The sequence below is a fragment of the Anolis sagrei genome, chromosome 1 (genome assembly GCF_037176765.1).
Source record: "Anolis sagrei isolate rAnoSag1 chromosome 1, rAnoSag1.mat, whole genome shotgun sequence".
Taxonomy (NCBI): domain Eukaryota; kingdom Metazoa; phylum Chordata; class Lepidosauria; order Squamata; family Dactyloidae; genus Anolis; species Anolis sagrei.
In genome coordinates, this window is record NC_090021.1 from 211860223 (window position 1) to 211884981 (window position 24759).

Sequence of the window (24759 nt, forward strand, 5' to 3'; positions counted from 1 at the left end):
CACAACTACTGAACTAGCTGATGAATGCTGATGAGCAGAAAACTAGCTTTTTGTAAATATAATATAGTTGTTTAATGGTGCTGCTAATGCTGCTGATAGGTTTCAAAATAGTAATACTAACAAATAAGAGAACAAAGGAAATGTTTTTCAGAGGCAGAACATATTCATTTTGGCTCTTGGAATAACTTTCCTGTTTAAAGAACTCTTGTTCTTTTAAGATCTCCTGGTCAGTTGCAAGGCCAAACAGAGTATAGGGTTACAGCCTGGTTTACAGCTTGGGGTTTCTCCTGGATTCATAGTTGAGCCTGGAATCCCAGTTTACGGCGGTGGCCAGGGGTGCTTTTGCACAATTAAAACTTGTGTGCCAGCTGCGCCCATTCCTTGGGAAGTCAGAGCTGGCCATGGTGGTCCACACTCTTGTTACATCCAGGATAGACTACTGCAACAAAGTCTACTTGGGGTTGCCTTTGAAGACTGCTCAGAAACGTCCGAGAGGCAGCCAGGTTAATAACTGGGGTGGCATACAGGGAGCATACAACTCCCATGGTACACTGGCTGTCAGTTTGCTACCGGGCACAATTCAAAGTCCTGGCTTTAGCCTATAAAGCCCTTAATTGCCCCGGCCCAATTTGCCCGCCTGAACGCATCTCCCCCTATGAACCATTGCAGACATTAAGATGCTCCGAGGAGGCCCTGCTCTCCATCCCACCATTGTCACAGGCACGATTGATGGGGACGAGAGAAAGGGCCTTCTCAGTGATTGCCCCCCGGCTATGGAACTCCCTTCCTGGTGAGATCAGATTGGCTCCCTCCCTCCTGTCCTTCAGAAGGATGATAAAAAATTGACTGTGGGACCAAGCTCTTGGAACAGTGCAATGAGCAGTGATAGGAAACCTTACCAGGCCAATTAGATTCAACGCAGATGACCAAGACAGTTTTAAACAGTGTATTTTAATATTGAGACAAATGTTTTTAATGTTTATGTATGCATATCATGAATTCATGTCTGGCATTGAATGTTTGCTGTGCTCCACCCTGAGTCTCCTTTGGGGTGAGAAGGGTAAAATATAAATAAATAAATAAATAAATAAATAAATAAATGTCAGCTGGCTTTGAAGAATAGTATCCAAGATTTATAAAACATTAAAGCAACACATGTATACACAATTACCTATAAATAAGAACTCCTCTAAGGCACTATATCCTATCTGATCTTGGAAGGTAAGGATGATCATCCCTGGCTAGTACCAGAATTGAGTGATGTAGGTTATATCTCAAAAGAAGGAACTGGCAAAATCACCCCTGAGGATTTCCTTCTTAAGAAAACCCTGAAAAATTCATGGGATCACCATAAGTCAGGTGACTTGAAGGCACACACACACAGGAACTCATACTGAAGACATCTGAGTAAATGCATATGACCTGGTATCCTGCATTGCGTTGTTACAGCATTATGCTCCAGTTATCAGTCCTGTATCACTTCTGGGCAGGAATGCTTCCAAGCACCCACAAAATAGGGAATGCCCAGCTGCAGATTTGCAGCCAAAGGATGAGATGTCATTGTCACAGATCTCCATAGAGTTGCTGGATATTCAGGGGGGTGAAATCACCTGCCTGAGCACTTCCTTTACTATCAAGTAAATGACAGTAGCAGCATGCTCCAGGTCATGGAGAATGTGAAGATAAATCTAGAAAGAAGGTTGTAACCTTAGGCCCCATCTACACTGACCATTTAATGTAGTTCAAAAGTAACTTCAAATTGAAATAAGACAACAAACACACAGGAAACTGTGTGAAAGAAAGTCTATGTGAATGAGTGCTCTGTGCTTTGTGTAATCATTATCCAGGCCTCAAACCGGTTCCAAGATTTCCTATGCAATCATCTGCATTTTCTTCAATTCAAATTCGAACCTGCATTAAGTGGCTAGTGTAGATGGTGCCTAAAATGCACTAGGTAGTAAACACTGCTAAACACAATGCAATCTGCCTTTTAAATATACAGCATGACCCTAATAACCTCAGGGGACTCATTGCAAAATCCTGAAACCATGGATATCTATGAACCCTATTTTGGGTATACAGTATTTGGGCCAAAACCATACCATGGAATTGCACTGGGGGACCTAGAGGGGCCCAGAAGCACTTTGGAGGGAAGATTTTTTTGAGTGTGGGTAAGTGAAATTGTGGATCTTGAATCCATGGATAAATGCATTGTAATGTAGTTTACGCAGAAATATGAACAACTATTGTGTAATTTGTTTTCACTGGATTTCATTCTTACTCCATGAAAGTTGCATGCCATATTACAAAACATTTGTTTCCTTCCCAAGTGGAAATTAATGTGTATTTTGACGTATATGAACCCTGATGCGTGCATTTCCCTTCAGTTTTCTCATTGACTAAAGCATGTCCTATAATTTCTGAAATCTACACATCATAGAAGTTCACATGTGCTTTTTGTTAATAGTCTTACATGATACACATTCAATGAATGCAAATTACATTTTCATCTTTACATTCATCACTATGTTTTAGGTGGAGTAAAATGTAGTAATGCTACCTTTTCTATTAGGATACGGACAAAGATGAAGTCTGAAGGAAATGAGGGGAATAACCACAAAACCATAGTGGTACAGGAAGTGTGCCCCAGATAATCACTCTTGCCAAAGGGCAGAGTAGGATAATGGGACTCAATTACTTTATCCTGGAGCTATGAACCAAACAGCTTCCAGTTATCACAGGCTTTATTGAACTACTTAGGAAACAGAGTTATGTAAGATCAGGGGAGATATCATTTACCAATCTAGCTATATGTGAGTTAGAAAAATGTCAAAACATCAGAAATATAATAGGTGAAATATAATAACATGAAATATAACAGGCAATACATCTTGCTAGGCTGACAGCTTATCAAAAGATTTCTGGTAAATTTATTACAAAATTTTACATTGAAAGCCCGTGTGAGACTGTTCAGATACTAGCATTTGGAGAGAGGGAGTCCAGAGAATCAAAGTACTGCGGGTGGAAATTTTCTTCTGCCTCGACATTTTCCCTATACTGCCCCTTGAACTGAGGGGAAAAGTCTAACCAACTAGGAGTTACCATCTCCTACCGATGTACTCCATGTATTCTGTCCACCTTTGTGGGAAGTAGAGCAATTAATAAACCGAAACAAAGTAAACAATCTCTTGTTACTTAGATAGAGGGAGATGTCCTTTTCCAAAAATGTGATTGACTAAAGAACCAGTGATCTTGCTTTCTGGGACCAGCCTCCAGTTGTCCTTCCTCAGACTCATGCCAGTGGAAAAGAACAAGGCGGTAAAACATTTTTTTCTTTAAACTTCTAGATCTCAAAGTTTCCAGATGTTTTGATAGCTCTTTAGTACATTGATTGGCAAAAGATATCTCCCCAGATCTAATACAAAACAATTCAAAACACTGGTTCAATAAAGCCTTTTTAACTGGGAACAATTTGGTTAATAGACACATGATAAAGGCACAGAATGACATTATTATAGCTTATCCTGTGGCGTAGGTAGTTGTAACCAGACACTCTAGTTCATATAGGGGCATGTGGAATTTGGTGCCTCATGACCACATCACCCAGATTCAAGTGAGAGTGATCACATGGGAAGCGTGAGCATGTGTGGTGGGCGCGGCTTCCCTCCACAGATTGTATGGCAACATGGGAGCACTCCCGTGTTGCCTTGATGGTGGCCCTCCTTCACTCACAGAGCTGGCACGGTGTCATGAGATGGGAACCAGCCTGCTCCATGGGTGACCTGGGCTAAAATTGGCACATGCTGCCAATTTTAGCCCTTTGTGATTAAGAGATATAAGCATATATACAGTGAACACTTAGGTTGGATGGGCACCGGATCAGCCATGACAGCCAAATACTACACAGAGCTGATCTGTGGCAACTTGGGGGCAAGGACACTTTAACATGGCCTTGCTCCATGTTAACCAAAATCAGGGGATAGTCTGAATTGTGGCCCAGAATTCAGAGCATTCCTCAATTTGAGCCTGTCTGGACAATTGGGCCACTTCCACAATTGAACTGGTTGCAACTGTTCTTGCTGCCATCCCTTGTTGTCCAGGCTTGGGAGGCTCAAGGATATGGGATGGTAGTTACCACCTGCTCCCATTCTTCATGTTGTAGTCTCCATCCATGACAAGGGTCCTACCTGTCCACTGCAGTGATGTGATCGGGGAAGGGAGGGGGGATTTTTGACAGACAACACTGAATTTCCCAAGAAGTTGCTATGCTGTTACATCTGATATTCTATCACTTTTCTTCTCATTTATGATTTTTAACATCTAAACCTGATGAAAGCTTGCATGATGTATTTTGTGAATTTTGTTTAGCCAATAAAGATATCACTCATTTGTGGATTTTGGATTTTGTTATATTTTGCTGCATGACTAACATAAGCTACCCTAAACCTATTTGAAAGTATCAGAAATGCAGGGTATTTTCATATAGTTCTAATACTATTTACATGTCTAATATGAAATTATATAAAATTTAAAAACAATAACTGCAGTGTGGAGTAATTTTGTGACCGGAAAGGAGTTAAGTGGCTAGGGCCACAATATATATTTGTAGTGCCTGTTTCTTCGTATGAATGCTTACAAGCCTCGATGGACTGTCACCTTGTCGTGGTGAGGGGGCTTGCGCGTTCCGATGAACCTGTAGGCACAACAACTGGAGTCGTGCACTCCCAGGAGTGGCCACGGGGGAGGTTCCAGTCCAAGCACAGTCCGAAGACCCAAAGACCTCAACGGCGGAGCAGGCGGAGGATAACATGGTACATGTTACAATGGCTGCGAAGGCGGAAGAAGGCTGCAACAGACTGAGAAGCCACGGTCATTGTGTTAAACTACATCACCAGTGGAACCTCACTCTGTGAAGTCTGTGTGTTGATCAGTTGTGCACTGACCTCCACACATTAAAAAAACCCACGCACAGGCGTCTTCCAAGAAAAAAAACAAACCAACCAAAGCCCCATGGCGATCAGCGAGTGGCAACGGGGGCAGGACTGTGAAATCTGGAAGCCCCTAGTCACAGACTGGCACATGGGCGGTGGGTACGGACTCAGTCGTTCTACCTCAAGGTCCGAGGCAGTTGAGTAGTTCGGCAGCTGTATCCGCGACTGAGCAGCCCTTTTGAGGACCCACTCTGCTCACCCCACATGGGGAGGGGGCTAGAAAAGGTGCCCTAAACATAGTCTGCCTCACTTATCCCTGACTGGACTGCCGCGTCCAGTGGGGTCACCACCCTGCGGCCAAAAAAGGAAAATGAACTTCGGTACGTGGAACGTACGGACTCTGATGGACAACAGTGGCAGTGAACGCCCCGAACGCAGAACTGCCATCATTGCAAGGGAGCTGGGACGCTTCAACATCGACATAGCAGCCCTTCAGGAGACCCGGAGAGCAGGAGAGGGACAGCTGAAGGAAGAAAAAGGAGGCTACACCTTCTTCTGGAAGGGACTGCCCGAAGAAGACAAAAGACTGCACGGAGTTGGCTTTGCTATCAGGAATGATCTGGTGAAACATCTGACTGAAGCACCCACTGGCATCAATGAACGTCTCTCAACCCTCCGAATCGATCTTGCCAAAAACCAACGGGCAACCATCATAAGTGCCTATGCACCAACACTAGATGCTGACGAAGACATCAAGGAGAAATTCTACTGTCAGCTGGACACGGTCCTATCGGGGATACCTAAGGAGGACAAAATCATCCTCCTGGGGGACTTTAACGCAAGAGTCGGGCGAGACTTCGACCTGTGGCCAGGGACCATAGGAAAAGACGGGGTTGGAAACAGCAACTCAAATGGCATCCTGCTTCTCACCAAATGTGCGGAGCACAACCTTGTCATCACCAACACGCTCTTCCGCCAGAAAAACAAGTTCAAGACATCATGGAAGCACCCCCGGTCAAAGCATTGGCACCTCTTAGACTATGTAATCACACGTGCCAGAGACCGCCGTGATGTGCTCCTCACAAGAGCCATGACAGGTGCTGAAGACTGCTGGACTGACCACAGGCTAATTCGATCCTCGATGGCTATCAAGATCGCTCCCAAGCGCAGACTCCAAGGAAGGAAGGTAAGGCGCAAAATGAACACCCAAGCCCTTCAGGAGCCCTCCAGACGAGCCCATCTCCAAACAGCACTCAAGGACCATCTACCCACAGTACACCCCGAAAATGTCGAGGAACATTGGAACAAACTGAAGACCTCCGTCATTCAAGCCTGTGAAGAAACTATTGGATACCAAGCCAAGAAACATCAAGACTGGTTTGATGAAAATGACATCGAGATCCAACAGCTAATTGACAAAAAAAGGAAAGCCTTCCAAGCATGGCAGAGAGACATCAACTGTGCTGCTAAGAAAAAGATCTATGCCAGTGCAAAAGCTGAGGTCCAGAGAAGGACAAGAGAACTCAAGAACATCTGGTGGACAAAGAAGGCCGAAGTAATCCAACACCTGGCAGATACCCATAATGCTCAGGGATTTTTCAAAGCCACAAAGGTCATCTACGGACCAAGAAACCATGGCATACAGCCTCTACGCTCATCAGATGGAACCAAACTCCTGAAGGACCAAAACTCAATTGCAATACGTTGGAAAGAACACTACCAAAGCCTCCTGAACCGCAGCTCCAATGTGGCCGAAGAGGTCCTCTCACAAATCCCACAACAACAAACCAGGGATGAGCTTGCAGCACTGCCTAGTTTGGAAGAAGTCAGCAATGCCATCAACCAACAGAAGAATAACAAAGCCAGTGGACCAGATGGGATCCCTGCTGAAATCTTTAAAGAGGGAGGACCTGAGCTGACACACCAACTCCACCAGCTCATAGAAAAAGTGTGGGTGACCGAGAAAATCCCAGCAGATTTCAAGGATGCCACCATCATCACCCTCTTCAAAAAAGGGGAAAGAACAGACTGCGGAAACTATCGAGGTATCTCCCTTCTAACCTCCGCTGGGAAAATCCTCGCAAGAATCCTTGCAAACCGCCTTCTGCCCCTCTCAGAAGACACCCTCCCAGAATCTCAGAATGGCTTCCGCCCCTCCAGAGGAACAGTGGACATGATCTTCACTGCACGACAGCTCCAAGAAAAATGCAGGGAACAAAACCAACCTCTGTACATGGCATTCATCGACCTTGCAAAGGCATTCGACACAGTAAATCGCAGCGCTCTCTGGACCATCCTCCACAAAATCGGGTGCCCTAACAAATTTGTGAACATCCTGCGGCTCCTCCATGATGACATGATGGCAACAGTCTTGGACAGCAGTGGCTCCCAAAGTGACCCATTTAAAGTGGAATCCGGTGTCAAACAGGGATGTGTTATTGCCCCAACTCTATTCTCCATCTTCATCGCTATGATACTTCACCTTGTTGACGGGAGGCTTCCCACCGGAGTGGAAATAATCTATCGGACAGATGGCAAGCTATTCAACCTCAGCAGACTGAAAGCCAAAACCAAGGTTACAACAACAGCTGTTATAGAACTCCAGTATGCTGATGACAATGTCGTCTGTGTGCATTCAGAAGAAGATCTACAAGCCACTCTAAACACCTTCGCAGCAGCATATGAGAAGCTCGGCCTGTCACTGAACATTGAGAAAACCAAGGTGCTGTTCCAGCAGTCACCAGCCCATCCCTCTCCAATGCCAGTAATACAGCTTAATGGCGTAACATTAGAAAATGTGGACCATTTCCGCTACCTTGGCAGCCACCTCTCCACCAAAGTCAACATCGACGCTGAAATACAACACCGCCTGAGCTCTGCAAGTGCAGCATTTTCCAGAATGAAGCAGAGAGTGTTTGAGGACCGGGACATCCGTAAGGGAGACCAAGGTGCTTGTCTATAAAGCTATTGTCCTCCCAACCCTGCTCTATGCCTGTGAGACGTGGACTGTCTACAGACGTCACACGCAGCTCCTGGAACGTTTCCATCAGCACTGCCTCCGGAAAATCCTGCAAATCTCCTGGGAAGACAAGCGGACAAACGTCAGTGTGCTGGAAGAAGCAAAGACCACCAGCATTGAAGCGATGGTCCTCCAACATCAACTCCGCTGGGCCGGCCACTTTGTCCGGATGCCTGACCACCATCTCCCAAAGCAGTTGCTCTACTCCGAACTTAAGAACGGAAAACGGAATGTTGGTGGGCAGGAAAAGAGATTTAAAGATGGGCTCAAAGCCAACCTTAAAAACTCTGGCATAGACACTGAGAACTGGGAAGCCCTGGCCCTTGAGCGCTCCAGCTGGAGGACAGCTGTGACCAGCAGTGCTGCAGAATTTGAGGAGGCACGAGTGGAGGGTGAAAGAGAGAAACGTGCCAGGAGGAAAGCGCATCAAGCCAACCCCGACCGGGACCGCCTTCCACCTGGAAGCCAATGCCCTCACTGTGGAAGAAGATGCAGAGCAAGAATAGGGCTCCACAGCCACATACGGACCCACAAGGAAATCCATAATGGAAGACCATCTTACTCGTCCAACGAGGGATCGCCTAAGTAAGTAAGTAAGTAAGTACAAGCTTTAATTCAGATAGTAGGTTCTTGGATTGGTTCTCTGCTTTGTGACTTATAAACGAACAGAGTGACATTTCAAATGGCATGTGACATGGCTTGAGCATAAAAAGAAGTAAAAAAACTGAGCACAAATTTATTTGCATGCTTGCACCTCTCACTGACACATGCTGTTTTCTTCCCCCAGAGTACCCTGTAGAGATCACAAATCTACTCAATGATGGTTTCTGTGATGTACACATTTCTGAGTGCAGCAAAATTGCAGTGTTTGGACTTGGCTTTACTGACTCTCCCAATCTTCACTGTGAAATCACCAAATTGACTGTAAGTAATGTGAATCATTGGAGCCCCCGGTGGCACAGTGGGTTAAAACACTGAGCTGCTGAACTTGCTGACCGAAAGGGCACAGGTTCAAATTAGGGGAGCGGTGTGAGCTCCCACTGTTAGCCCCAGCTTTTGCCAATCTAGCAGTTTGAAAACATGCAAATGTGAGTAGCTCAATAGGTACTGCTCCAGAGGGAAGGTAACTGTGATCCATGCAGTCATGCCAGCCATATGACTTTGGAGGTGTCTACGGACAACTGGCTCTTTGGCTTAAAAATGGAGATGAGTACCAACCCCCAGAGTTGGACATGACTGAACTTAATGTCAGGGGAAAACCTTTACCTCTACCTTAATGTGAAACATAGACAAATCTAAAGGGTTACTTCTTTTTTTTACTATTGTCTGAGTCTATAATTACTGAGAAGTGGACAATTATGTTTGTTGCCCTAGTCACAACTGACATATCATCACCATCATCCTCATCTCCTGTGGTGGTTGTCAATGTCCCACCTCATATTTTTTTTTTGAAATTTATATCCTGCCTTTCCACCGTCCTTGGAACTCATGGCTGCTAATACCAAGAAGGCCTTTTCCTGTATTCCTGTGCAATACATGTGTGACATGGTGTGATAGAGAGAGGTTCTTCCCAGATGAAGCTCTCTTTCATATCACTGGGTAAAAAGACTGTTGCCCATATTTCTCATATATAGAGCAAAGTCTAGCATTACTTTTTTCCAGTCCCAAACTCTAACGGAATGAAATCCAACTTGACATGGATGTTAAGAGCAGGTTCTATCATGCTGATCAGATGACCACTAGATGATATAGTAACAAGACTCTACTAAAAACACAAATATCAATATGAAAATTGTTTATTTTTACTGGGGCGGAGAGTGATAAGTGCCCACACATACATTTCATAAAATTGTGGTTAATGTACCTCAAGGATTGATTAATAAAGGAATAAGAACCATGCACTATTTCTCTGTGGGCTTTTATCCCAGTTATAACCTAGTTCTGTGAAGCCTGAAATCACAGTATTATTACTTCTCAATTTTGTGCATCTGGAATCTATACGCTTGGCTGTATTTCCAAATGCATTTGAATTTTAAGTGTCGCAGCTAACTATTGAAGCTTTCTGATACACAGCTGCAGTCTACAGTTTGAATGGTGGACTATTAGCATTATTATTCTACATGCTATCAAGTACTGGATAGCTTTATGAGGTCACATATATAGAAATCTATAGCTGGGAATTGTCTGAATAGCAGAGAATCTTGGTTCTGTACACATTACAAAATGGCTTTCTTAGTGATGCAAGAAAGACACAAAATCATCTGCGGTCTTCTAGTGGAAATTAGACTTATATATAACAGGACATATCCTAGCTGAAATTCAAAGGAAAGTACAAACATGCTTTAATTTTTCTGTAAACTGTGCTCTGATTCATAAATATTGTAAGGGACACAACTAGATCTTTAGCATTTGAAAGACAGAATCAGGTAGATGTGCAAAGGCCAACAATCAAATCCAGCATCATTTGTAGTACTGACACAACCAATTTGTCACACAATATCTCTTACTTCAAATGTCATGATATGGAGTTGATCCACAGGACTGAAGCAATAACACTTACAACATTTCAATCTGGAGGGAAAAGAACAAAATATTTTCAGTGATGGTGTTTAGCCATCACCCAGAATATCTGGAGTAGGAAGATTTAAACCATCTCTATTAAAATCCATCTCCTAAAACCATAAAAATGTCATTATTATAGTTGTGTCCACTGCCCAAGCCTGTCCTTTCAGAAGATTTTACATTGCATGCTTATGTTTAGGGGCTTTTTGCTATTTAATTCTTAAAGTACAGAATCGTGCAAAAACACATTGTCCAATAAAGGAGGCCCAGTGTATGTTGGAGGGTTTATATAGCTACATTATACAGCTGTTTCAACATGAGGTGAGTTGTTGTAGCACTCGGATTGTCAATTATCATTCTCCTATCAAACAGGCATAGAAAAAAGCAAAAGGGGTCATGACAGCTCCAAGGGTCGAACTCGCCCTCCTACCGCCAATTACATGACAATACAACTTTGCTTTCACAAATCTAAACGTACTGGTCTACAACCACACCATTCACTCTTCCTTGTCCCACTGGTCCACCAACCACTGAGTCAGCTCACAGGGCCATTCAAAAATGAAGAGTGATGGTTGTTATCTGGACAGATCCCCTTCTTATATTGAGGCACAGAAAGACACAATGAATACTTGTGGTGAAGCGTAAACAGATTTGTGAAGTTTATTTGCACTAGAAGAAGGTGGCTTCTCAGATATTAGAAGTTCAGACGCTTGGTGGTTTCAGAAGATTATCAATCTGTTTCCTTAAAAGAAAATGGTTCCTTAACTTGTCTTCCACAGAACTATGTTTGGTCACAGGTGAACTAACCATGCTTCTGAGCACAATTCAAAGTGCTGGTTTTATCCTACAAAACCCTACATGGTTTCGGCCCGGTTTACCTGTCCGAATGTATTTCCTCCTATAAACCATCAAGGACTTTAAGATCTTCCAGAGAGGCCCTGCTCTCGGTCCCACCACTTTTGCACTCGCATTTGGTGGGGATGAGAGACAGGGCTTTCTCTGTGGTGGCTCCCCAGCTATGGAACTCTCTCTCCAGCAAGATTAGGTCTGCCCCCTCCCTCCTGTCCTTCAGGAAGCAGCTAAAATCCTGGCTTTGGAATCAGGCATTCACAGATTGATGGATGATCCGGTATAGACTGAGAGTTATTTGACCACAACATTTGGATTAAGCTGGATGGTATTTTTAACTTGATGTATTTTATACGTATTTTAGAACTTATTTATTGAGTACGTGTTTTATGATGTTATTTATTGTAGAGCATTGAATGTTCGCTGTTGATTGTTCTGAGTCCCTCCACAGAGGTAGAAAAGAACGGGATATAAAAGTTCTAAATAAAATAAATAAATTTTCAAAACCCCTCAGTCCTCCCTTCCAGAGGCTCCTAATATATATGTAGTCTGTCCCTCAGAGGCTCTCTAAAAATGTAGCATTTCTCCCCAGAGGCTATTTTAATCCCCCCCCCCCCCCCCAACAGAGGTTTTTCCCTCTGACCTCCAAACATTTATTTTTCTCTCCTTCAGGCTTCTCCCAGATTAACGCTCTCTCTGGCGCCCTCTACTTTTTGTAGCTAGGCAACACTCTTTAACTCCCCCACCAATCAGGCACCACTACCATAAAAGGAGTCCTTTAGCTTGGATCGGTCCTTTTCTCCCAGAGCCTAGAAATTTTCCTACACACTAGCCTGGCAAGGTAGGCCCATTCCATTACAACAGCCATAATAATAAAACATAGTATGGCAATGTCTTTGCTCTTAATTCACAAACATGCAGTCTTCAGGAGATCCAGATCTCTTACTCAAGCAAATAGCTTGAGTACATGAACTTAGTATGTATGGTCTTCTTCCTTTCCCTTCTGCCTATCCAAATCCATTTATGGTGGCTTGTTGTCTAAGCAGATATTCCCTGATTGGATATTACAGCGGACAGGTGTTTTTTTAAAACAGAGGAAGTAATTACATGTATCACACAAATAGTAGCCCAAAATACATTTTCAATACCCTCAGAAGGATAGAATAATCTGAATAAATGTTACAACACTTAAAGTGCTGAGCAAAGATTTTCCAAATCACTGACAGTTTATTTCATTTTGTTACACAAATAAACCCACAGGCTGTTACACTCGAGTCATTCCTACTCTCCTACTAAAGCCAAGTTATCTGGGCCTGACTTAATTCCAAGAATGTTGGAAATCCAAAATGTGTATTCATGTAAACTAGAGACAATTTTGAATCTATGGAATATTTCCCCCCTCTAGGATAAGTAAAGACTGAGATACTGCAAACTATATAATTTGCCTTGTTTCAATGTTAGCTTTGGAGGATTGACATCAGCATTGCTTTCCTCTAATTGCAACTGTAGCTAAGCAACTTTAATTTCCAACCATCACAAACTGCAGCTCTCTCTAGATGCATCAGATTTCAGTCACAAGAAAGGTGATATGTTTTTGAAAGTTACATGATTAAGACAATGCCCTCCACACCTTTTCTTTCCTTCTTTTTAAAAATAAATCAAGTTAAGATCCAAAATTTTGCTAAGTATAGATTCATTTCTTCCTTCTTTTTGCAATTAGACTGGCAGCCATATATTATTGGCTTCTGATTTAAGTGTACTAATGATCACCCCCCCCCCCCACCACCACCACCACCCTTACAAAGCCTGCCAGGTTCTTAAATATACTCTGCTTTCTTGAACATAAGGCAAACAAAATGAACATGAGCAACGTTGATTCCTCTTTTAGGTCAACTGAAAAGGTTGCTCCTCCAACTGTTTCACTTACAGACAGTTGACTTTATCTGCAGAGGAAAGGATCCACCACCCCATGCACAGCTCCCTCTTGGCAATGGTTACCCCATCACATGTAGGAAGTATCGCCCTTTTGGGAAGGATCTGTCCTGGCCCCATTGGAGCCAGCACAGCATGAAAACCCTGCAGTTGGGGATGTGGCCCATGCTGGAAATCACACAACATTGTGTGATGGCCAGTGTGGGGTTCTGTACCCAAAACAGGTTGGAAGCCCTGAATTTGGTGAGTGTGATAAGATCTTAAGAGAAACTGGGAATTCTTCCCTTTTCATGAGGGAAACATGCATTAGCATAAAAAAACCATTGAAGAATACACCAGAGAAGAAGCTGTCTCAGAAAGCACAAATGGGGTGTTCAATGGAGGGAGGTAATGAAAGGAGGAGGGCCAGCTCTCCTATTTTCTGTCCTTGTTCAACAAATTATTTCTTCCTCTTCTTCTATTTACCTATGGAAGAAGAGATAATGAAGAAGCCCCCCCCCCCCCCCCCCCAGAAAACATTCATTCATGTTTCATTCATTTTTCCCCCAGTGAATATCATCTCTATTGTTCTACCAGAGCAATAGGACTGGAGATTAATATTCATTATTATTGTATCCAGATACATTTCCTCAGCTAGATTACATGTGTCAAACTCAAGGTCCACAGACTGAATCTGGCATACCATGTCCTGAACATGACCATCCAGATGATGATAGGAGTTGGCAAAAACAGCAACACATGAAAGCTGCAATTTGAATCTGTTTAGCCAGGAGTTTGAATTAGATACAAGGTCTATAGATAAGATGTCTGACTCTAAAATGGCCTTTAAGCTTTCCCCAACCTCAGAGCCACAAGTGTTGTTGAGTTGCAATTCCCATTCAAAAGAGATGGGAATTGGGTTGCTGTATGTTTTTTAAGGCTATATGGCCATGTTCTAGAGGCATTCTCTCCTGCATCTATGGCAAGCAGAGGTTGTGAGATGGGAATTGTCATTCAATAATATCTGGGGGCTCAAAATGGTTAAAAACCCCAAAACACTGATCACTATATATATAAAAAAAATCCACTGATACTCTGCACATAGATTCAATAGCATTTTGAAGGCAAAGGGTTTGACCTGCCTGTGTTGCAGAGTTTCATTTCAATATGATTTGCATATTTTGTGTCCCTGTCACAGACATAAACATTTTAGATGGCACCCTATAGGAACATAGAAAGCTGTCTCATACTGAGTTGAACAATTGGAGTACCTAAGCCCAATACAGTATGATCACCTTATCCATGGATACAACATTTTTTACTTACCCATGCTCCCCCCTCCCCTCCCCTCCCCAAAAAAACCCCAGAAGCATTTTATATCTTCTTTAGGTCCTCCCATGTGATTCTATGGTATGCTTCCAGCCCAAATATAGTCAAAATACAAAATTCACTATTACAGGTTTCTGTATCTATTTTGTTCAGATCTGATAGGATAAAACCATGTATTTCCTTTGGTAAATACACAATTCATACAATGCTTTTGAGACTTAACTTTCAGCATGATGTCTGATTGAAATCTATCTCAAATAAATTTCAATAAAACTAAGGTAAATCGTATATATTGATCTGCTGTAATTCACTTCTATCTGACAATTTTGTTTCCTGTAGCATCATAATGGTGATTGGAGACCCAGGAAACATGAAACCATAAAACCAAAGTTTTTGAATCAGACCGCAGTGGAGTGCCAGATTCCTGCTCTGAACAATCCAAGGATAGAAGGTGTTCGTTTCATGATGGATGTTGAACCGTATGCAAGATGGCAAGTGAAAGTAGGAATTTCTTGTGCTACTAGCAAAACAATTTGAAAGAAGATTTTTTTTTTTACTAAGCATTGTGACAATAAAATGGAGATTACATATGGCTACTCTCTGTTAATCACAGTGAATGAGGGTGCACAAGATCTTTAGTACGGCCTATTGAGGAATAGCAGAAATTAAGCATCATGGATAAATTAATAAGTGGTCTTAAGGTGCAAATTACAATCACTATTCCTAGTAATCATCCAGAGCTGATATAGTGGGTGAATCAATTTTTAATCATCCACGTTCGGTTATAGATGCACAGGTTGAAAATTGTGATTAGGTCACAAGTGCAAAATTTCATTCAGCTTCATAGTGCTATTCACTGACGACCTCTCTTTCTCACATCCTCCATATTGAAATTGCTATCCAAGAAAGAGAAAGGGCAGGGAAAGGGATCAATTCAAAACTTCTCTAGTAGAATAGGAGTCACTGCATAGAGCTCCTTCTCTGAAGATGAAGTAATTTAAATATCTCTATTACATGGTGGGAGGTTTGGTGTGTGTGTCTTTTCCATTCAACCTATTAGAACTGGAAAGTTATTGTAAAATACTTATTTACATTTGCAGTTCTGTGGGGTCTCTACAATAGCCAATGACTGTCTTATTTTATTTTGTTTTTTAAGGGGCTCCTTAATTCTTTTGTTAACCAGAATAAAATAATTCCTTTGGTTACTTAAAAAACACTGAAGAGCAACAACCTGGGATTCAAAAAATATATGTAATGAGACTACATATACCCAATAATTGTGAAACAAGTTAGTTAGGTGTAGTTTCATTACTAAAAGTCATAAGGTCAATTCCCATTACAATGCAATCTCAACAGAATTTCAAATAGCTGTTTATAACTAGCCATTTTCACAATTTGAAATTGACCCATGCATTCAAACACATACATATACATGCTGATGGGGTTGCAGGTTTCACGGGTAATATCTCCATGATTAACCACCCTCCCACAGAACTGTGTTACAGAAAAGTGATGACAACATACATTGATTATGGTTTAAGGGGTCCTATATATTACTGGTGAGCTGTGCTGGCATTTTTTATGTAACTAGCTCTTACCTAGGTATGCTTTTAACCTTTTTTTTGTTTGCATTCACAGTTGCCTATTTGAAAGGTATTCATGCCCTTGAACATGTGATTAGGATGGTAGCTATTATTTGGGGATGTATGCCATCATAATGGGGAGAGCTGCATACATGCACACACTGAACTATAAATGGAAAAAATGACATCATTATTGCTAGACATGTATGTACTTTGTGACATCATGAATTCCCCACCCAGGCATACACTGTTAGTTCTTAAAGGGATGCCTCTGTTTCAGAAGCACTGCTAGCATCCGGCTATTTGAATATACAATTATCCACATACATATATAGAACATTAAAAAATAATAATTATCAGACCAAGATAATCACCCACCAACCTGTCCTGCCCTCCAGCCACCCACCACCTCTCATTCCAACCCAATCCCAGTTTGGAACAGAGTTTACATGTATATAATCTGTTTTTTCCCCTAGAAACAATGTGCTAATTTTTTTTAAAAAAAAAATGTATTAAAGACCTCAGGCATCTGAAAAAATGTGCTTTCTCTTAAAAGAGGAACATTGTGTGTTCAAATGAATTATTCTACAGATGTGGATTCAGCCCTCTCACATGCTCTCAGCAAACATGCTGTGACAGTGGTTCAACTGCTTGACACATATTCTCATTGAGGATGAGAAAAATTGTGAATGCACCTTACATTCCTAAAGCATTTCTTTAAACATATTGCCAAAAGTACATCCCATTTCATCTCAGACACAGGTGGCAACAGTAATATACTGAACTCTGTAAGAAACTCTTTCATAAAATATTCACAAAGCATTCGGTGTATGCAGAGTATTCTTGGATTTCATTTTCTTGAAATGTTACATTTTAGCAGACACAGTTGATATTCTGTTGGGTTGCATCTAAAATGGTGCAGTAGCATTAATACCAAATAGTCTGCTGCCTGGAGCAGAACTCAAAAATTATTGCCCTCCTGCATTTCACCGGTGTTTTTTTAAAAAAGTAGTGTGCTATTCAAGTAATTGTTCCTATCTCCCTCTTTTTCTTTTTCCCATTGTGCTACCTAATGTGAATAGTTCCACATTGGAGCATGGTACCGTAGCAGTAAGCCTATGGTCTTCATTTAGGATTCTAGAAGACATATCTTACCATCTCCTATCTTGTTTATGGGCCAATATTGGCCTCCCTATATGCATAGTTTGTAGCAGAGATAGGCCCTATCAGTGGCCAAAACTGAATGTGGTTTCCCACTTCCATTTCAATGTCCTTGCAGTATTTGCTATGATGCCACCAAATTTCAGTATTGTGGAAGTGGTACTTCCTAGTGCAGTGAAGGCAAATTACACAACTGATTATTTCATGCACTACTCTGTTGGGATAGAGATCAGCAGACAGCTGGTGTTTCTAGGGCGGAGTTGAGCTTCAACATCAAACATCCCAGGAGAAGGAGGAACAACGCTAGTTCCTTGTAATATAACCATGTAGGTAGCATCTGCTTTGTCATAGTTTCTACTGAAAACAAGGGATAATTCTTCCTCCTGGTTAAACCTTATTCAATAAACCACTTCTATAGGGGCTAATGCCTTATCCCTTCTGACTTCAACTAATATATGTTTCTGCCCATGCAATTAAAATTGTCTCACTACACCTCTGATAGTTTCTTGTGGCTTTCTGGTCATTCCTTTCTCTTTCTCTATTTCTTGAGGTTTGCAATAATGTTGGGGGGAAACTGGGCTTTGGTGATCCAGTGATGCAACCAAGAAGGTGCTCAACAGGTCTATCTAAACCACAGAAAACTTTGACTAATTCCCATTATCCCAATGGATGACAGAATGCTTTAGATCAGGCCTGCATCATCTTTGGCCCTCATGGTATTTTAGATTTCAGCTTCCAGAAATCCTGACTATTGAACAAACGGGCTAGGATTTCTGGGAGTTGGAGGGACAAACACCTGGAGGGCCACAGGTTGAAGAGGTTTGTTTTAAATTATTCCAATGCAATCAATCCTTTGAACTTTTCAAGTAGTTCATCTAGGGGTGGGAAGGAGAGGGACAACTTTTTTAAATAGAGCAGCAAAAGCAGAGAAATCAGGTTTATATGAATATCTTATTACAGGGAGACTGCTGGAATTTTAAGCATAATTAATGTTCATTGGATAGATCATTAGTGCTGTACTGAGAAAATAAACATCTTGAGGGCTTTGGTAAAAGAAGGAAATTAGGGTTAAAACTGCATTAAGAGTGATCGGTTTGCTTTTGCTTGTAAAACAATCCATCTTCCAGTGGCAGAAACCTTGATTCACTTAGGCTTAGAATCTATTTTCAGCATTATGGGTTTGTACTTGTCAACATCACCTCCTGTGTTAACATTTCTGAAGACCTTTATACTTGCTAGCTGGTATGCACACTAGACATGATCATGTGCAGATTTTGTCAACTTACCCCAGCAAATAACTACATCCTGTCCCCAATAGGTTTTGTTCCAATTTCAGATTTGAGCCATAGGGTCCACATTTTTGCAGATAAAGTCCTAGAGAAGTAGTTTTTCCCTATGAAAATGTCTTCTTTTTTTCAAAGGCTCTTGTCTATGAAGAATGCACCTTGAAAGCTCCTTTTCTCATTTACTCATTGAGAACACTGGGTTTATTCTTAAAACCAAGCCAATTTATGCTAATTCATAGTCATTCTCTCAGAATAGCTTCTAACGTCCTTTCCTGGTTTGCATTACAAATACTGGACAGGCGAATCTTCACCCACCCACTTCATCACTCACCTCCCCAGTGAGACATCTTCACACCTGAGTGAAAACAGATAGTAATGTATTGTTGTCAGTGTGAAAGATGGTAAAATCTTTCATTTGCTGGGACACTTCATTTTACCCTTGTCCTTTTGGTCTGTTTTGCTCAATTTTTGTCTGGTGATCCAAGCTGTGTTTTAAAGTAAAGCTTACGAAACAAATATTGTTTGTTAGCCTACATCCTCCCTTCCTAATTTCGTGCTACCTTTTTCATGTGAATTCCTACATATGGTGATTGCCTACAGAGGGTTTTTAATATAAATGTCCATACATAGATGGGAATCACAGACACAGCTTTATGGGTTCCAACATAAAAATATTTGGTGTAACATGGAACAATGCTCTGGCCATTAGGTGGTGTGCCTGTTAGCCAATTATATGAAAATACATCAGCAAATACACACATAGCAGAATTAAAAACATGAACACCAATTAAGAATACATAATCAGTTAAAAGAACATTAGCATCACATAAAAAGCATACATTTGAAAAACAACTTATCCATTTTTTTTAAAAAAAACCATATAATTTGAAAACCATCTACCAACTATATGAATTTATCCTGTCCCTTATGAATGTAAGATGTAAGACTACTTTGCTTACCACCTATTGTGTGTGTGTGAAAGAGAGAAAGACTGTATGTGCATGTTTAGATATTAGGCTTGGGCGATCAAGGAAAAATTTGGTTCTAAACTCGTTTCATTTCTAGGGAACACTGGCGTTTCGGGGTTTTTTTTTGGACTTCCGAAATTTCCAATTTCAAAATTTTGAAATTTATGAAATTTTGTTAATTACGAATCGATTCATTAATGAGGTGGGCATGGCCTCGCCCAGCACCTCCTTAAGGCCACGCCCACCTCATTCCCCTGTCATCCATCTCCCTTTGCTGGCAGCCAGGGCAGGGGAACTGTAAGATTACTTTTGAAATCTTACAGTTCCCCTGCCCTGGCTGCCTGCAAAGGGCGATGAATGGCTGGGGGATGAGGTGGGCGTGGCCTTGCCCGGCTCTTCCTGGAGGCCACGCCCACCTTGCAAAGCTGACCTTGCAAAGCCGGCGGATGCAAAGAGGGAGGAGGTGGGGGTGGGTAGCAGCTGTTCCTGAAGGCCATGCCCCCAGCATTTACGATTCACTGGCGGATCGTAAGGAAGATGGCGGACGCGGCTTCGATATGGGCAAAACACTTCCGGGTTGCTGAAACACGTTAATATCGCTTCTAATTATTAAAAAATAACGAATAAATAACGAGTAACGAAAATAACAATCCGGATTGCCCAAGCCTAGTAGATATAGATTGTTGGATTTAGATTCTGCCTTTCTCCCAAGATGGAATTCAAAGTGGCTTAAAGTAATTGGCAAAAGTATGATAGCTGGGACCCTACACTAGTTGCACAACGTGGGTCAGAATTAATAAAGGGAACACGTGCACAAGACAGCGGAGCAGAGCAGGTGAGAGACGCAGCAGTGAAGTAATTTAACTCAGGAGGGACAGGATAAGGATGAGTTAATGTAAAAATATTTCCCCCCTCCTTTTTACCCTTCCTTCCATTGGTCATCTTTTCCCCCTCCATTTTATCCTTCCTTCCATTGCAACAACTCCACTGCAGCTGTGTCTCTCACTCAATGTGCTCACTCATGCACGTGTTCCCCTAATTCAGACCCATGATACACAATCAGCGTAGCGTAGGGTCCCAGCTATCATAGTACTGCCAAGAAATTTTAAAAATAATTTAAAAATAAAAATAATAATTAACAGAAGTTTAAAAATTAAATCACACTATTAAATCATGTTTAAATGATTAAAAATATTTTAAAGCATTTAAAACATTTTTTTCCTGTAAAACGATTAAAAACTGGATCCTGCCCAAAGCCTACATCTGAACAAGTTAAGTATATGTGAGTGATAAAGTATGAATTAACAAACAATTGAGAAACAAAATGAAGGAAAAACCTGTTGCTGGCTCTCGGCTAGCCTCAACAACCTTCACAGCTGAGACCTTTATTTTCTTAATCCATAAAAGCATTAACAGTTAACTCCTCCTCAGTCTCAACAGAAGAAGTTTCTTGGATTTGGTCAACAGGCTGATATATATTTCAGGACATAACTGAGGGAGATACTTTTCACTTCTGGGCTCCAGCTCTACTGCTGAACCTTCTATCAGCATTCTCTCATTCATTCTTTCTATTCTGCCCATGGCAGGCCAGGTTTAATCACTGGTGGGAATGGAAACGTTTCCCCTGTTCTCTAAGCCAGAGTGGTAGAACAGATGACCATTCTTCTTGATAAGGAGGGATGCACATGCTGAGAACATCAATGCTGGACTTCTACAGTGCATTATATCTTTTTACAAAGTTCAGAAACTCCAGTTGGTTCAAACCATGACAGCCAGATCAGTTAAAGGAACATCTATGAGTGAGCATATCACACCCATATTGAAGTCATTCCACTGGTTGACAATTAGTTTCTGGGCAAAGAACAAAGTGTTGGTTTTGACCTTTAAAGCCCTACATGGTTTGGGTCCAGTTCGCCTAGAGAATGGCCTTCTCCCATATAACGTGTTCCTGAGGATATTCTCTGGAGAATGCTTACTGCCTGGTGCCTGTTACCCAGAGGTATTGGCCACCCTAAGACTAAAGCTAAATGAGCTAAATGTTAAAATTCAAAAGAGAACTAAAGACCTACCTCTTCTGGCAGTTAATTTTAAACTGTGAATTTTAACCTCATTTTATTGGTGTTTGTGCCAGTCTTTCTTGTGTGTATTTTGGTAAATGCATTTTAATAGTGTTATATCTGTCTATTTTAACCATGTGGTTCCCTGCCTCAGGCCCTAAGGAGAGGCGGGTAATGAACTTACCATCATTACCATTGTCGTCATCGTCATCAACTGGGATTAAATTACAGTTGTATTAAAATCATACCTCTTTAAAGGGCAAAATTTCCATCCTTTTCTTTGTATTCCCTGCACTATCTGACTTACTTGACTATGATTTTACTCAAGACACTTCATCCATAGGTTTGATTTCCATGTATACGTTCATAAAATTAGGTTCACTTCGTCTTACAATGGAAAAGTGGCAGAAAAATCAGCATTGATTTTCTGCCCATTCCGCAAAGAATGGACACTTCATGCATTACTTCTAATGAATGGTAGATGAATAAATATCTTAGGAATGAAAATCCATCTTGGGTGGAGTGGAGAGCAAATGCTGTCATGCAGGATCTTCTTACATTGAAACAGCCTAGATAAAATCTGGTTGACATCCATGCATTTCCTCTAGAGTAAATGCTATATGGATTGCTGTCAAAGTGTGTAGAGAAGAATTTATTGTTTAAAATGGTGTCTACCTAAGAAATGTACAAGAGGAGGCTTAACAAAGTACACAGTTATCAGTAAGCCCAGATTTTATCTGAACGGAAAGATATTTTGGTAATAAATGAATGACTTTTCAGTTTGCAGCATCAAATGATTTGTTACCTTGCAGGAAAGTAACTTGCAAGTGGTTTAATTTATCTTCTTGGCAGACATTCAGTTCAGAAGCATATTGGGCATGTGCTTTAGAATGTGCAGACACTATCTATATGGAACATGATCACATACAATGATATATATTTTGTATATTTTAGATTTCTAATGATGGATTCCAGTACAGTAATTCAAAAGTTCTGACCTTGTATGACGGAGTCTGCCAGGATTGCGAATTCCACCCAAATGGGCTTTGTAAATTAAAGGTAATTTCAAAGCACTTAGAGGTTTAATACAAAACATCCATCTTTTTCTTAACCCTCCAGCTTCCTTGGCTTAGCTGTGCAGCTTGCTTGACAAGCCTCGGAGAAGTAAATGTGTTTATTGATCAGCTGGAAAGCTAAATATATGTGCTTCTATTCACTTGTAAATTTTGCCCTTTTTTATATAAATAGCCAGGAAACCACACACTGTACATAAAACGATTCTTCCAAATGTAACATTTTATATGCACACATAATTTAGCACCTCTGTGCTGGAAATGTTCATGAAAGTAAATGAAACTAGGGAAATAACAGAGGTTCTATGATTATCTCTGATAAGGATTCCTGTTTATGTAGAGCCTTTGCCGGAGAGACATTTTCCTCTGCCTCAGCAAGCAACTAATCTTTCTAATGTTTGGTGGCCTCTCAGATTTACTGGGGGTATTGCAAAGCTACCCATACTCCAACCTTCTTCAAGCAGATACACTTCAAGTAGAGATACACTTGCCAGAGTTTTTAAAAAAACTGGTCTGATTTGGACTGGAATATTCTTGGTTAGTCCTAACAAGAGCAGACTTAAATCATTGAATGGTGAGTCATCGCAGAGGTAAATTCAGTCACTTCTAACAGTCTACTTTAGTGGGGAGCATCAATAGGATTTAAAACCATATAAATGTATGTTACTTCCTGTTCTAAGTAGGGTTGTAAGAGTGAAAATCAGAAAGGTCTTCTGTCTCTTAAATGGCTGTATAAGTGTTTCAGCAGGTGTTGGTTGTAACTCAAACAAGGAATCTGCGACACCTGCTGAAATCCTCCTATTCTATACAACCACTACAAAGACAAAAACCATTTCCAGATTTCAGTCTGACAATGTTGGTCATGTAGTGGTTTTCTCACATGGAGGTAAGGTTTGTAATACTTTATTTTGTAAATTAATTCTGACAGGCACTACCACAATTTTTCCCCCTTTTTAGGCTCCTAATAGGATTGGTAGTTTAGCTGATATAATTCAGTCATGAACTCAAATGGCTCTACATGTACCAGGATGGGTAGAAAGTAGCTGCTTAATGCTGATTTAATTATTGCTTACATAAGTTTTACAAATGGAGGTGCCAGGTCCAAACCTTGGCATTTCAAACATAAAGTCCTTGACACAGGGACTTAGACTTTGTCCTATGTTTTTTCATGAATTGTCAGTTATGTTAAGGAGTCATGCAGAGTTAGTGATTTGTTTGTAACAACATAAGAATAAACCCAGATTTTAAATAAATTAAATTTTAAAATAGGGGGTGATTTAAAGTAAATTTAAAACAGAGACTTGTTAAAATTATGTATTAAATAGGAAAGGACTAAGGGCCTTATCACACTAAAAATGGAAAACATCTTCCTATAAGCAACTCATGGCTTTGGAGTACTGCATACAGACAAACCAGATCATACTTGCAGTTTTCTCCTCACATCTATGCAATTAACATTCTTTTACTGATCATATGACACCTCCCAATGTGTGTGATGTTCCCTTACATCACAGTTTCTTGGTCTGGGGCAGCTGTAATTTTTCCTCACATTTCCTCTCCAGAGTATGGGCCTGTCCCCCTGCCTTCCCTTCTTCCCCATACCCCCATTTCTGGGGTGGAAGTGCTCATTTTCCTTCTTTTCCCCATACTCCCTTCCCTCCTGTCCCCACGACTTCTCTCCCAAATGTGTGTTCGTCTTTCCTTCTGTTCCCCATGGCTCGTCTTCCAAATGTGGTCCTGTCTCCCTGGCCTCTCTTTAAAAATCTCATATATACAAAGGGGACTTGTGTCAAGTAATCCTAAGAAGCCCTGCCCATTGTTACTGCCAGCATAAGTATTGTGCTGGACATTTGAACAAAGGAGAATTGATCAGTAGGAAAACACCACCCCCAAAACATACTCCAGGGACATGTCACAGGCACAGAAAAAAAAGCTACGAGTGGAGATTATTTGGAATCCAGTCCACCTTATCTGAGCAACTGGCAGCAACTCTTTGCAAAATCTATGAATTACAGACAAACTGGACAGTG

General features: G+C 41.2%; 1 protein-coding gene across 7 annotated transcripts in view; it reads left to right on the forward strand.

Annotated features, from left to right (window-relative positions):
- Nucleotides 1-24759, forward strand: part of LOC132766860 (von Willebrand factor D and EGF domain-containing protein-like) — a 324994-nt gene that overhangs the window by 169110 nt on the left and 131125 nt on the right. For all 7 annotated transcript variants that reach the window (XM_067472855.1, XM_067472881.1, XM_067472890.1 and 4 more), the window contains 3 exons: nucleotides 8738-8874; nucleotides 14941-15102; nucleotides 22611-22715. In XM_067472855.1, coding sequence (XP_067328956.1) covers nucleotides 8738-8874; nucleotides 14941-15102; nucleotides 22611-22715 — 404 coding nt within the window. The remainder of the gene's footprint in view (nucleotides 1-8737; nucleotides 8875-14940; nucleotides 15103-22610; nucleotides 22716-24759) is intronic.